Below are 13,568 nucleotides of genomic sequence, written 5' to 3'. Positions count from 1 at the left end.
TTTTTTGTGACAATTGTATTATATTGCTATAAGTATTATAATGATGAGTATTTTAATGAGTACCATTATTATTATTATTATTGCCATCGTAATTATTATGATTGTTAGTGTAGTCGATGAAAGGACCCACTCCAATGGCTCCTTCTCTCCCCACGCACAGAAAAAATTAAAACAAAAAGAAAAAAAAATTTGCCGTCGTCGCCTTTTATCGATGAGGAAACAACCGATAACATTGTCAATTTTGCCATGACTGAAGAATCACGGAAAGCCCTGCGGAAACCTACGGTTTCTGAACCTTCAGCAAAACCCACTTTAAAAGTCAACAACTCGTCGAGTGTTTTACCAACCCCGATCCTCAAGAATGAGCAAACTTCAAAGACCGGCAACGCCCTACCAGAAAACACCATCGTCACCGCCTCTTCCTCCACTACCAACCCAGAAACTGGCGGAGTGGATTTGAAGAACGTGCTTGCTTCGCCCATAAATGAAGCGTTTCCTCTGGAATACGGCGATCAGGATGTGATCCCAGAATCCCTTGAAGGGCTCGTACGCCGAACTAGTCTGTTATCGTTCAATGAACCTTCTGATTTGGAGAAATCACGTCGTGGCTCTATCTCTGCTCATCCTTCCAATGCCAATATCAGTATTGGTGGTCAATGGTCCCAGAATCGCATTCAACATCAACTCCAGCAGCAGCGTGGGGCAGCCAATGGATTGAGTAAGTTACAGTCAGAAGCATCGAACAACAACAATAATAATAGTAAGGGAGTGATAGCCTCAGATGCCTTGCAATTTGTGCCTCGTCGTGGACCGACACGCTCAAATAATAACAGCGCTGCCAGCTCAAGGAGCAACAGTGCTGATAGAAGCCGCAGCACAGTGTCAAAGGAAGATGGTATACGGCGCACTATTAGTATTGGCAATAACAGACAAATCAAAGCGCCGATTGTTCCTGAAACCGCTCCAATAGGACCTAAAGTTCCATTTACTCAGTATTTTAAGCGTACAGACGACAACAAGATCCATATTCTTGTTGGGGCGTCTGGATCGGTGGCCACGATCAAGCTTCCAGAATTGATTGCCCAGCTATATAAGCAGTTCACTAGAGAGCGAGTGTCGATTCAGGTGGTGCTCACAAAATCTGCAGAACATTTTGTTAAAGGATTGAAGATTCCTGCAGAGTTCAAGGTCTGGAGAGACGAAGATGAGTGGGTCGACGGCGGGCATCATACTTCCGATCCGGTGTTACACGTTGAATTACGTAAATGGGCCGACGTGTTTGTGGTTGCCCCGGTATCTGCAAACACTTTAGCAAAAGTATCTAATGGGATTGCTGATAACTTGTTGACATCAATCTTGAGAGTATGGAATCCTGCTAATCCGGTAATATTTGCTCCGGCAATGAATACGTTTATGTATACCCACCCAGTGACCAAGATTCAGCTTGACATGATCGCCAAGAATTTCACCTGGGTCCATGTTTTGAAGCCGGTGGAGAAAGTTTTGATTTGCGGAGATATCGGAATGGGTGGGATGACCACGGTTCAAGAGATTGCTAGTAGTGCAAAGAAGGAGTTAATGGTGATTATAAAGAAGCAAGAGGCTCAAAAACTAGATATCCAGAAAGCAGAAAGTAAAGAAAAGGAAAGACTAAGGCAGAATAAAAATGATGAATTACAGTTGGATGAGGAAGGAGATGATAGCAATATGCGTACAGATGAAGATGATGAAGATGACGACGATGAAGATGACGACGATGACGATGACGATGACGATGACGATGACGACGACGATGATGACGATGACGACGATGAAGATGACGATGACGACGACGGCGACGACGATGATAGTCCTATACTACATAGAGTTAATACCCGTACAAGAATGCAAAACAATACCAAAATTTCCGAGGAACCATGAGTTCTCACAATAATCACACTGACTACAAATAACAAACTTTTTTATTTCAATTAATAGATTTATTTTGCCATAATAGCTGTTTTAACTCATTAATGTTATTTTATTTTTGTATTTATATATATATATATATATATATTCTAATTTGTAACTAATTATACTATATCATTCAAAACAGTCTTCCAATTATCGTCCCATCTATGTTTACTCTCCTCAATGGCGCCATTCTTTATCTTTTGGTAGATTTTTTCATTGGTCAATGTTTTACAGATCATCGAGCACAATTCATCATCAGTATTATTGTCCAAAACATACCCATTGACCCCATCCTTCACCAATTCCCCAATGGTGGCAAACTTCACACTGATGGTTGGGATCCCACATCCGAAGAAATCGAGGATTTTCATAGGAAGGTCAATTCCCAGAGACGACAAGTGTAAAGAGATTGCGAGATCCGCAAGAGATATGACCTTTGGATACTCTGCTGCGGTAAACCAATGGTTCTGAATGACGATGTTTTGAGAAAATTCAAGGGAGGCGATCTTGCTAAGAAACTGGGGTTTTTCTGGTCCTTTCCCTGTCACTAGTAAAAAGATCTTCAGATTATAGTTCTCTGGTTGTGATTGCATGAGCTGATCATACTTCTTCATGGCATCGAGAAGGATATTGAAATCTTCATCTTTTGTGAATGACGTACTGCTAACGATTATTTTATCATCCTTAGTAAAATCAAAATCTTGCAACGCCATATTATCATAGAAAATACGCTGGAATTCCTTGGACATTATGGTGATTCTTTGTTCTTGAGTATCCAACACTTTGAATTGATCGGCTGGTCTATCACGCAAGACAATAAACTTGCGTGAAATCACGGTTTTTTCAATAGAAGACGCCCCAGGGTATATTGCATTAATAAGATAATCTTTCATGTTTGCCGATACTGTCAAGTTGTAACGGGCAAATTTACTCAATTGGAATTCATAAAACTTCATCACTTGGACGAGGAAACTTTTAATTTTTCCTGGGTTGTCGCCACCAAACTTTAGTTGTAGGATTGAGTAATTTAAATTATGCCAATCAATAACAATTTTTGTCATTGGTGAATACAACCATTTCCAAACTATTACCACGTGTAAAATTGGCAATATTGGAGGGTTTTGGATAATAACAAACTTGGAGTTTTTCACCGACTTGGCGAATAACAAGCGAAACAAAACCCAGTGTTGCCTCACAACTTTCGTAACCATTCCCAAGATACCTCTTCTTGATTCTGGACCATTAGAGATCTCATTAATAACAATATCACCATTATCTACCCCCTCAACGATGAATTGCGGGAGAGTAGACTGCAAGTATCCAAACAACTGCACTTTATACTGTTTCTGTTGGACGAGGCTCTTGACATGGTATAACATTCTAGGAGAATGACCTAAGTCACCAAGCACTATCACTAGGACCTGATGGCGTTTGTTGGAGGCGTCATCATTGGCATTCTTTTGGTAGTATCGCCGTTGGTGTAACGAGGGAAGAACCCAATAGAAAACAAATGGGATCAGAAAGTACGCTAGGATAATCGCCCACACCCAGCTAGGGTATTCTAGCCATGCGATGTATCGTAGTATCTGTTCAATAACAATCATATATGAATGGATATATTTAGTGGATATATTATTACCAAGTATATTGACGACCCATCAACTTCTATTATTATTATTGTCAAAGAAAAAAACGGCTTCTTTCTCCACGTGAACGGATCTCGAAAATTAAAGAGGGCAAAAAAACATTGGAATTTCTCCCTGTCATCGCGTAACTCAAATGATTCAACCCAATGGATCTCAATAGCCAGCTCCCTAGCTCCCAATTATTTGAGCGGGATGAGTTCTCGCGGTTCTTACACTTTTTCCAGAAATATGAGATCACTACTGTCGATATCATGACCAAAGGAGTCAAGGACCTAGTGGAGATGACCAGCTTATCATTAGCCAAACATTACCAAGGTACAGCTCTTCATGGAAAATCGGCAATGACTTCCAAAGACTTTATCGTGTTAAAGGATATTTTGAACAAGGAAATTGATGTGAAATTGAAGATTGAAGGGTATGATGGTGCATGCCTGAAAGAAGCTAATGATCTTCACAAAGAGAGTAGTAATGTGGATCCGATGACTTCAACTCCCAAGAGGTTCACCACAGGAAGTTTGAAATTGGATAAAATACTTGGAGGTGGCATCCCTTTAGGTTATGTCACGGAAATCTCCGGCGAAAGCTCCAGTGGGAAAACCCAGCTCCTCATACAGTTGGCTCTTTATTGTCAAATCCCTGAAACTATGGGTGGGCTCAGCACTGACAAAACCAAGGCAAAAGTGTTCTTCTTATCCACTGAGGCAATGCTCCCGATCACCCGAATCATCCAATTACAAAAAAAAATGTTTTTGAACAATTCTAATTTCACAAAACAAGTGGGGGATCCAGAAGAAGCAGGGCCGGCTCTAGAAAATATCATTTCTCATTTCATCAGTAAAAACTGGGACCAGCAATCAGAGCTTTTACTTTTCCATCAACTACCGAAACTTTTATCGCGAGATAAGTCCATTAAAATTTTGATAATCGATAGTATTTCTCATCATCTTAGGTCTGGTTTGAACGGTGGTGGCGCGAAAGAGAACCTGACATTTGAAGAGCAATGGAATTACAATGTCGATGTCAATTTATATCTTGACAGATTATACGGGCATTTGCAGAAAATTGCAGAAAAGTTTGGCATTGCAGTAGTGATATCTAACCAAGTGACCTCGATCCCAGTAGAAAATGAGGGTTTGCAAAAAATAGATTGTCTTGATCGGGATTATCAACTCGGATGGCTCCATGGGTGGGACTTGTTCGAGATTAGTAAAGATCAAATTGACTCCCATCAATTGTCTAAATTCAGTGGTGGCTCACGAGATGGGCGTTTTTGTATATTTGCCCCATCGGAATCGAGTGAGTATGTGAAGAAATCCGTAGACATAACTGGGAATCCCTCGTATAGGAGCCAGCGCAATAATATCGATGAGGACGAAGAAGAGAATCAGAATTTGCCTAAGCCTGTGATGGCATTCAATCGAACAGTGCCATGTTTGAGCTTGCAATGGGCCAATAGAATTCCCACCAGGCTTTTTCTATCAAAGACCACCAATCCGTTTGAAATCAATAGTAAACGGATGGAAATCAATGAGCAGCTACGAATGAGAGAATTAGCATTTAAACAACAAAGAATCAGGAAATTAACCCAGCACAGCGTTAGAAAGATTGAAAAACTCCAGAATTATCGGAAAAGCTTTGTGGAACAAAATCATGAGAAGGATTTTGCTAAAACACTTGCTATCATTGACCGACACATTGAATTTGAGCAGCGACGATTACAGAAGTATGAAATCCACGCTTATAAAAATGATGACAGGCGTTTGAGGTTGATAAATTTGCAGGATATTAGAGAAGTGGGCTACGACAAGAAACATTTCTTTGTAAGGTTGACCAATTCGGTGTTTGGAGGTCATTTGCAGACTTTGGAGGTCCGTATTTCGGACAAGGGCTACAAGTGTGTTTAGATCAATTTCTGATTATGTATTATACCATCTATATTATACATTATACAATTCATACAGTTTTATACAATTCGCACCGTCAAGGTTGTAATGATTTCCGGTCCTCCGGCCGGCCATTCGCACGTGATTTCAGATTGTGTGTCTATTTGCGCGTCAATCACACCGCACGTGCGTCAGACCAGCAATATAGGAGCTGTTGCCGGTATTTTAGTTGTGATTGCTGGATAATATTTGAGCCGATAATTCCTTCATCGGCAGTTACTTGTGATGACTGGTTTATTATCATAGATGTTCTGCCTGTGTATGTGAAATGAGTTGGAAGGAGTCTGTGTGCCTATTTATGGTTTTTTCTTTGATGCTGTCAAACGAATTATGGTCAGTTTTTCATCCCTCGTTTTTTTCCGTTTTTTAATATTTTCTTTTTTTTTTTTCTCCAGTTTGTAGCAATCCTATATTTGTACCAGCCAAAACGCCATCAAATCACCACTGTACTGGCAACAGTGAATAATATTATCAAAAGATCTTGCCATGAGCGGTACCAACCTCAATTTGTCCCACAACAAGGGCAATCCTCAGCGCAAAACCTCGATTGTCGACATGCTTTCGACGCCACCGGCGTTAGCAGGCTCATCCCCATCTGACCACGATACAATGCCAACATCTACAACGTCAACAGCAGCATCCACAACATCAACATCAACATCAACAGCGCCAGCCCCAGGAGATGTTCCAGTTAGCTTATCAAGAAATGCTTCTGTATCTTCATCAGTGATCTCTACCAGCGAAGGTTCTACCGCCCCGCCTCGTGATTGGCAGGACATCCCGTTGCTGGAATTGGTGGAGGAAAACAAGTTAATTTTTGTAAACGGTAGTATCTCTATGGAAGAAGCTTTCAAGACCTTGATCAGTCATAATTTGACCTCATTGCCAGTAGAAGAGTTTGATAATGATATTAATTGCATAACTTTTGACTATGGGGACTTGAATACCTTTTTATTGTTGGTGTTACACAAAATCAGCTTTGACCTCTCAGCAGTGGAATTCGATCCTCATTTTGCCTTGGAAAGACAACCGTTGGAATACTTGAACGATATCAAAATGGGTAAACAAGCGCCAATCAAATTTGTTTGCCAATTGACCAGTAAGAATCCCTTCATCAAACTCAATGAAAAATTGGACACATTATCATCCGTGGTGGAGATTTTGGGCTCGGGAGTCCATAGAGTCGCCATCATTAATAACGAAAATAAGATCAGCGGAATCTTGTCACAAAGAAGATTGATTAGATACCTTTGGGATAACGCCAGACGCTTCCCTTCATTGGATTCATTATTACAAACTCCTCTCGATGAATTGGAAATTGGTTCAACCAGTAATGTGATTTTTGTCTATGGTGACCAACCATTGATTGATGCTCTAGTTCTCATGTATAATGACCAAATCTCTTCTGTTGCTGTGGTTGACAGACAGCAAAACTTGTTGGGTAACATTTCCATCACTGACGTCAAACATGTCTCTAAGAGCTCACAGTCACATTTGCTCCACAAGTCTTGTTTACATTTTGTTTCTATAATTTTGAATTCTCGAGGTCTTGAAGACGGCCAAGATCTGTTCCCAATATTCCATGTATTTCCAAACAGCTCTTTGGGACGCATTATCGCCAAATTGGTTGCCACAAAAGCTCATAGATTATGGATTGTTAGTCCGCGTCCGACTAACCTGTTCTCATCACCAAGCAAGCCACCTTTGTCATCTTCTGACTCGGAAAGCTCGACCTTATCATCAGCTTCGACTATTCAGTCTATTCAAAACCCTGCTTTCCTTAATTTGAAGCCTGAAATGTCTGGTCGTGCTGGAAAGTTAATTGGGGTTGTTTCATTGACAGATATTCTTGGATTACTCGCCAGAAAATCGTCCAATAAGACCATTGATCCTCATGCTGCTCGTAAACAAAGAAGAAGATCCCTGAGTAGTGCAAGCTCGAGATCTGCCAAAAGCTTGGAACAACTTAGAAGAAGCGTCAAGAGTGATGGGCGTCAGTAGTCTGTTTTAACTTATTCATTTATTAATTTATTTTTCTGTTTTATCTTTTTATTTATACTATATTTATCTTGCGCAAGAGAAGAAGAAAATAAAAATGAATGAAATCAGAAATTAATAAATAAAAAAAGGGATCCCTTACAGCTTTCCTTTTAATACCGATAACCAGTGTTTAGGTTCTTTTCTTTGTTTAATTACAGCATTTAAAAACATGAACATAACTTATTAATTTTGGCATTCATTTGTTAATATCTAATTCTTATTTTTTTTCCATTTCGATTCTTTTTTTTTCTTATCATTACTATTTACTTGTCTTATATATACACAAATTGCTTATATCCATAATTTATTCTTATTCGTGCTACGATAAAAGATCAAAAACGTTTGCATTTCCACAGGACTATTCAGTTTTTTATTGGAATGGGTATTATCCGTGCCCTAGATGAAAAACATGGCGAATTCCAGTTTTAACTGTATTGTCAACGTGAAGATTACTCTCCAGTTTTGGTCCATAATATTGAAAGCGGTTAGATGCTTTATTAATTGGTACTTTTTTTTGTTTTGTAGATGAAGAAAATTGAAAACTATAATTCGAGAGAGAAACCTTCTTAGTTTTCATTGACCGTACTTTTGATCGTGATCTTGACTCTATGTAGCTTGTTATATGGTATGGCTATTCTCTAATTTCACAATTTTATATCTTTGGAGCGTGGCTGTTGCAAGAATTAAGACTGTTTTGTAGTTGAAATAGATAGATTACCAAAAGTTATTAAGTGCTTTAAATAATGAGAGGCATTGAAAGTTGTAGTCAAGCCATAGTAAAAATAAGTCATAAGAGAAAGATAAATAGAAATAAAGAAAGAATAGAGCAGTGGAAAAATAATAGAGAAATATTGATACAATGAAAATAAGGAAATATGAAAGTAACGAAGCTTCACGACACTGGTTTAATATCAGTGACCTCGGCCTAAGTATCTTTTGACTGTTGTGTGTTTCTTATATATTGTTAAATAGGTTATATTAACAAGGAGCAGGGAATGTAAGCTGCTATCAAAGACACAAAAAAAAATTGCTTTCCCTCACAGGCCCCTTTTCCGGGAACAGAGAATACATTAAGTGGAACTAAGATATTGAAGTTCGAACTCGCAACAGTTATTGATACAAAAGGAGATGATACTCTTATTATTACAGTCGAAATAAAAATGAATTTTTAATAATTCAGTGGTCTCTGATCTATCAATCTCCCTATCTTCAAATAGATGTCAGTAATTTACAATTGGCGAGGTTATTATCATTTAATTTTCTCTTGCTTGTAAAAGTCTTAAAAATTGTTGAATAATTTGTGCATTCAAAAATGGGATTCTTTTCATAGTTCAGATGCTAAGCATTTCTTCCTGTTTATGGAAATGGCACTACCGAAGGAAAGTTCCGTCGGTTGGTCACACAAAGCAGGGTAATGAGAACAAAAAATACACTTGAAAATATCAATAAACATTGGGAAAGAAAGTCATTTGCTCTCTTCTATGTTAGACAATAAAACTCCTCTTTTTTACATAATTGATATTTGGTTCTTTAGAGACCGCAAATTTTTTTCATACCATTACTTTTGGCGCTTGTGCTTTTAGGACAAGATTTTTGATGTGGAAGGTACGCCAGGGATTTAATGATGAGACTTTGTTGGAACTTGAACTCTACCTCGTTGCTTGGTAGCTCCGATAATTCATTAAAAATTACGTATAATGTGTAAAAGTATTTCCTTCAGCATCATGTTTCCCTCGAAAGTGGCTGATTAGTTGGATGTTGATATTGTGAAGAAATGGACGATTTCTTCAGAAGTCAAATGTTTTAGATTCAATAAATTTCAATTCTACTCAAGGTTGCGTGAACTATTTGCCAGGATTCTTAATATACTGGTAAATGAAGTGGTATTTTAAATTCTTTTAAAGGGATACAGAAAAACAGGAGCACTTGTCTTTACATTGCTCAAAAGTTATACAAATAGGTAGCAACGTAAAAAGATTGATGATATTCTTCGTTTGCTGTTTTAGTAACTCAATTTGATGTGGATTTAGATATTATCAGTTTATACGTATAATTTTTGAAAGAGCTTCCAGCATTGACTGTGTCAACAAAAGATGGTAGCGTTTGCGGGAGCTTGAATGATTTGACAGGTTTTAAGAGAATAGATATATGTTCATTCAGAATTTGAGGATTTTGGGACCTGTTTATTGCTATAGATTTGCAATGAGTCGAATTGAAAAGGCGGTGTTATTGGAGAATCCAGAATCCACATTGGATGATGATTCGTGTTGAACTTGTGAAAGATGGATAATATTTTACTACTGCTATTGCTTGAGTTGTTTGATTGTTTACAACCATATGCAAATGCCGCCAACTGGGGTTATGATGATACTGTCTCATGATATATTATTGGAAACGACAAACAGGCTTTTTTTCCTCTTCTTTTGTTCTGCAGACATCACGTCTGGTTGAATTGAAGAAGAGCCTGAATTGTAGAGAGCTAGGAATGACCAGTAGGTTTCGCAATTTCCATCCAAGGCTTTTTGATTTCTGTGAATATCTTTTGATAGCAAAAGTCTACTGCTATTGTAAAACGACAATAGGCTTGATGGAAGCTCTCTTTTTGAAACCGATAGTTTCTAGCAACTGGATTTGCAGACAGAGTGGCACCATCTTTGATGAATTTCAAGATAGCCAACTTTTCTGTCAATATTGAAGAATGCCGCTTCCAAATGTTGAAATATGTGAAATTTTTCCTTTGAGCTGAAATTTAGGAGAATCGCCAGTAGGCAACAAGTAAAGATTGATGTGATTTTCAAGGCTAAAATAATAATACCAGATGCTATATTTATCAGGGCAATTTATCGGGAGTTCAAGAAAAAATGAGGAATTTTGAATAGATGGCAAGAGAACCAATGTGCTCTCATACTGTATCGTGAGAAGCCGATTATATTACTGGTAAGCGATTTTGAAGATAGGAATAATGATCACTAAAGCTCTTGAAGATTTAACGTATTATTATTATCGTTTAAGTTATGCGGTTCACTAATGGGATGATATGTTGTGTGCACATTAATGTCGCTGTGCAGCCTGATGAAGGTATTTCAACTCCCACAAGATATTGGGGAATTCAGATACACTGAAGATGATTCTTTGGATAATTTTTTCATTAAATTAAAAACAATTAAAGCAGATAAAAATAGTTCAAATGGGATAAAAAAAAAAAACAAGAGAAAAGAAAAATAGAAATAGAAAATTGTTAGACTAAACTGTTAATGGCAAAGACATAATACTATTTATGTCAGCAAAATTCATTGGTTTAGAGTGTGGAAGTTGCGCTCAATATACCTTAGCGGTATAATCGCCGGTCTTTCGAGTGGCCTACACGAATTTATGGCGACAGGAGTGGAAAGGTTCATACGAGCCGAGGTAGAGGTAGGTATTATGGGAGGTCTGTTCAAGGGACCAATTCTGGATGAAGGGCCCCTTTTATTGTTGATACCGTTAGTTGAACTCACGGCGACAGGAGTGGAAAGGTTCATACGAGCCGAGGCCGCAGAAGATCCAGCACGCATGTCAGCCAAGTTCACAAGCGGAGCATCACAATATGGACCTGAGGTCTTATCAAAACCTCCCAATTTCACCTCAATTGAATTACCAACAGGTTTACGAGCACCATTAGAAGAGTCCGCTCTGCTCACAGATGAAATGGCGGCGACAGGAGTGGAAAGGTTCATACGAGCCGAGGCCGCAGAAGATCCAGCACACATGTCAGCCAATTTCATAAGCGAAGCATCACAGGACGCACCCAAAGTCTCGCCAAGTCGATTTTCATCATCAATCACATCCTTGGACATTGAGTTTTGCATTGGACCAAACAATTCAAGCCCGTTTGGTTTGCCAATGAGACCATTGTACAATTCTACCATTTCTTCAATTTTGGACTTGATAATAGCTGGAGACAAATCCTGTTGCACTGTTTTGTGGCACAACACAATATCCTTCCAAAGATATTCGGAAAAGTGGGCAAAATACGCGAGTTTTTCATACTCGCCGGTGGGAAGAACAACATGTTTGAAAGGTGGATTTGGATTTTGTTGCACTTTATTTTCCTGCTTAGTGTTCGCAATTTTTGGTAGAAGCTCTTTCGTTAGTTCCTTTTTCACTGGTTGAGGAAGGAAGACACTTTCCTCATTTTCAAATTTGTTGACCTTCGAATAAGAAACTCTACCAGCATTTTGTTTTGCTGATTGAACATGTCTTTTGTTAACATTGGCAGTTTCTTGAGCCTTGTTCAAAACAGGATTTTGCTTTGCTGATTGAATATCTCTTTTGTTAACATTGGCACCTTGCTTCGCTGATTGAACACCTCTTTTGTTAACATTGGCAGTTTCTTGAGCCTTGTTCAAAACAGAACTTTGATCTTTCAATTCAGACTTTCTTGGCATGATTGGGTAGTGCTGTAAAGGTTTCAAGCAACGTTTCACTGCGGAAAAGGGGGCTGCTGATTTTTTAATTTCCCTTGAATTCTTGACAGGAACAATGGTTGGGATTTGGCAAAATTTAAACCTTTCAGAAACCTTTTTAAATTTTTGTGCCAATTGGTCTCCTGATTTTTCAATTTTATCAGCCATCTTTGTGTAACTTCTGGCAATTTTGTTTCTTGATTCTCCAATTTTACCAGGCACCTTTGTACGGCTTCTGGCGATTTCATTCCCTGCTTCTTCAAGTTTACCAGAGACCTTTGTGCAACTTTTGGCAAGCTTGTTCCCTAAATTCTTTAATTTCTTTACTTTTTTCCCCTCTTGCTTGGCCCTGTTTTTCGCTTCCCTTTTTTCCAATTTTCTGTGTCTCTTTTCCTCCATTAACTGTTGCTTTCTTTCTCTTTTCATCTTCTTCATCATTTGCTTTTCATTTTTTCTTTCAGCTCTTGCTTTTTTGTCGAATAATTTTGCCAAAAGTTCCTTGGTTTTCTGATTGATTCTTGAGGCTTTACCTTTTTCTTCCCCCTCATACATTATAACTACAGGTTCCATGACGATTCTAACCTTTGGTTTTCTTTCGACTACTTCAAAATTGTGGGTCTGCTCCCATTTAATGACTCTTGTCTGCTTTTCCCTGATTTGGTCATAGAAAGACAAACTGGAATTGTCACTGAGGCCAATGATACTTTGGCAATCTGCGTCATAAGAATTGAGTCTTTCAACCTCTTCATCATAATTTGGATTAAGAGTCTGGACCAAAACAGAGTTGTCTGGACTGTGTTCTTCAACTGGTTGCTGTTGTGGCAATTTTGGTGACGCTGCTATCGGTGGATCAACAATGGCTGGAGAAAGAACAGGTTCATTTGAAAAAGATCTGGCTTCGGCGCCGTAGGCTGAAATGAGATAAGAATCTATCAATGAGGCTTGAAGAGATTTTACTGGGAATGAGGAAGCAAAATCAGATGAAGGTGCGAACCAGGTTCCTATAACAGGTGAATGGTTTGATTCCTCAACCGACAAAGAAGCAGAAGAAGAAGAAGAAGAAGAAGAAGAAGAAGAAGAAGAAGAAGAAGAAGAAGAAGAAGAAGAAGAAGAAGAAGAAGAAGCGATCAAAGGTTTTCTGAATGATAATTGTTTTGAAATGTCATCAGCCTGCCTGGAAGTATGTTGCAAGAAACTGAAAATCTTGGAAGACATCTTTCTGAAGTAAGTTGACACTCTCTTAACTGGCGAAACATTCGGGCAAATAGAGGACTCGATGTCTTTTGGGATGTCTATGGAAATGACAGTGTCGGACTCTTGTGATAACTGGCGAGAAATGGAAGTTCCCATAGTTGATGGTGGTGTTGTTGGTGTTGGTTGTGTCATTGCTGGTGAACTGTTAGTTTGTGTAACTTATCTCAAAAAAAAAAAAGCTGATACTTGTTGAGTAGGGAAGATCATCAAAAGAAAAAATAACTGTGTCTGAATAATAACCTACCGATAATGTGAGTAAATGTTTTCAATGTAATCACTAAAAATCT

General features: G+C 38.5%; 5 protein-coding genes across 5 annotated transcripts; 3 read left to right on the top strand and 2 right to left on the bottom strand. All coding sequences in view use genetic code 12, as the record gives it.

Moving 5' to 3' along the window:
- Positions 1-246: 246 nt before the first annotated feature.
- On the top strand, positions 247-1,920 carry DASC09_028420 (phosphopantothenoylcysteine decarboxylase complex subunit; the record flags this gene model as incomplete). The annotated part of the gene is made up of 1 exon (XM_064996445.1): positions 247-1,920. One exon carries the CDS (start codon positions 247-249, stop codon positions 1,918-1,920), a length of 1,674 nt encoding a protein of 557 aa, XP_064852517.1.
- A 152-nt stretch (positions 1,921-2,072) lies between these two features.
- On the bottom strand, positions 2,073-3,557 carry ALG1 (chitobiosyldiphosphodolichol beta-1,4 mannosyltransferase; the record flags this gene model as incomplete). The annotated part of the gene is made up of 1 exon (XM_064996444.1): positions 2,073-3,557. The coding sequence occupies one exon, from the start codon at positions 3,555-3,557 to the stop codon at positions 2,073-2,075; it is 1,485 nt and encodes a 494-aa protein (XP_064852516.1).
- A 188-nt stretch (positions 3,558-3,745) lies between these two features.
- RAD57 (putative DNA-dependent ATPase RAD57) lies at positions 3,746-5,503 on the top strand (the record flags this gene model as incomplete). Its single annotated transcript, XM_064996443.1, has 1 exon — positions 3,746-5,503. One exon carries the CDS (start codon positions 3,746-3,748, stop codon positions 5,501-5,503), a length of 1,758 nt encoding a protein of 585 aa, XP_064852515.1.
- A 525-nt stretch (positions 5,504-6,028) lies between these two features.
- Positions 6,029-7,543, top strand: DASC09_028390 (Sds23 protein; the record flags this gene model as incomplete). Its single annotated transcript, XM_064996442.1, has 1 exon — positions 6,029-7,543. One exon carries the CDS (start codon positions 6,029-6,031, stop codon positions 7,541-7,543), a length of 1,515 nt encoding a protein of 504 aa, XP_064852514.1.
- Positions 7,544-12,187: 4,644 nt separating this feature from the next.
- On the bottom strand, positions 12,188-13,377 carry DASC09_028380 (uncharacterized protein; the record flags this gene model as incomplete). Its single annotated transcript, XM_064996441.1, has 2 exons — positions 12,188-12,208; positions 12,250-13,377. 2 exons carry the CDS (start codon positions 13,375-13,377, stop codon positions 12,188-12,190), a joined length of 1,149 nt encoding a protein of 382 aa, XP_064852513.1.
- Between the last annotated feature and the right edge of the window lie 191 nt (positions 13,378-13,568).

Source organism: Saccharomycopsis crataegensis (assembly GCF_037102585.1).
Source record: "Saccharomycopsis crataegensis DNA, jcf7180000000077, whole genome shotgun sequence".
In the NCBI taxonomy this organism is placed as follows: Eukaryota; Fungi; Ascomycota; class Saccharomycetes; order Ascoideales; family Saccharomycopsidaceae; genus Saccharomycopsis; species Saccharomycopsis crataegensis.
The sequence above is the reverse complement of the archived record's forward strand: the minus strand, read 5'-3'. Positions and strand labels throughout refer to the sequence as shown.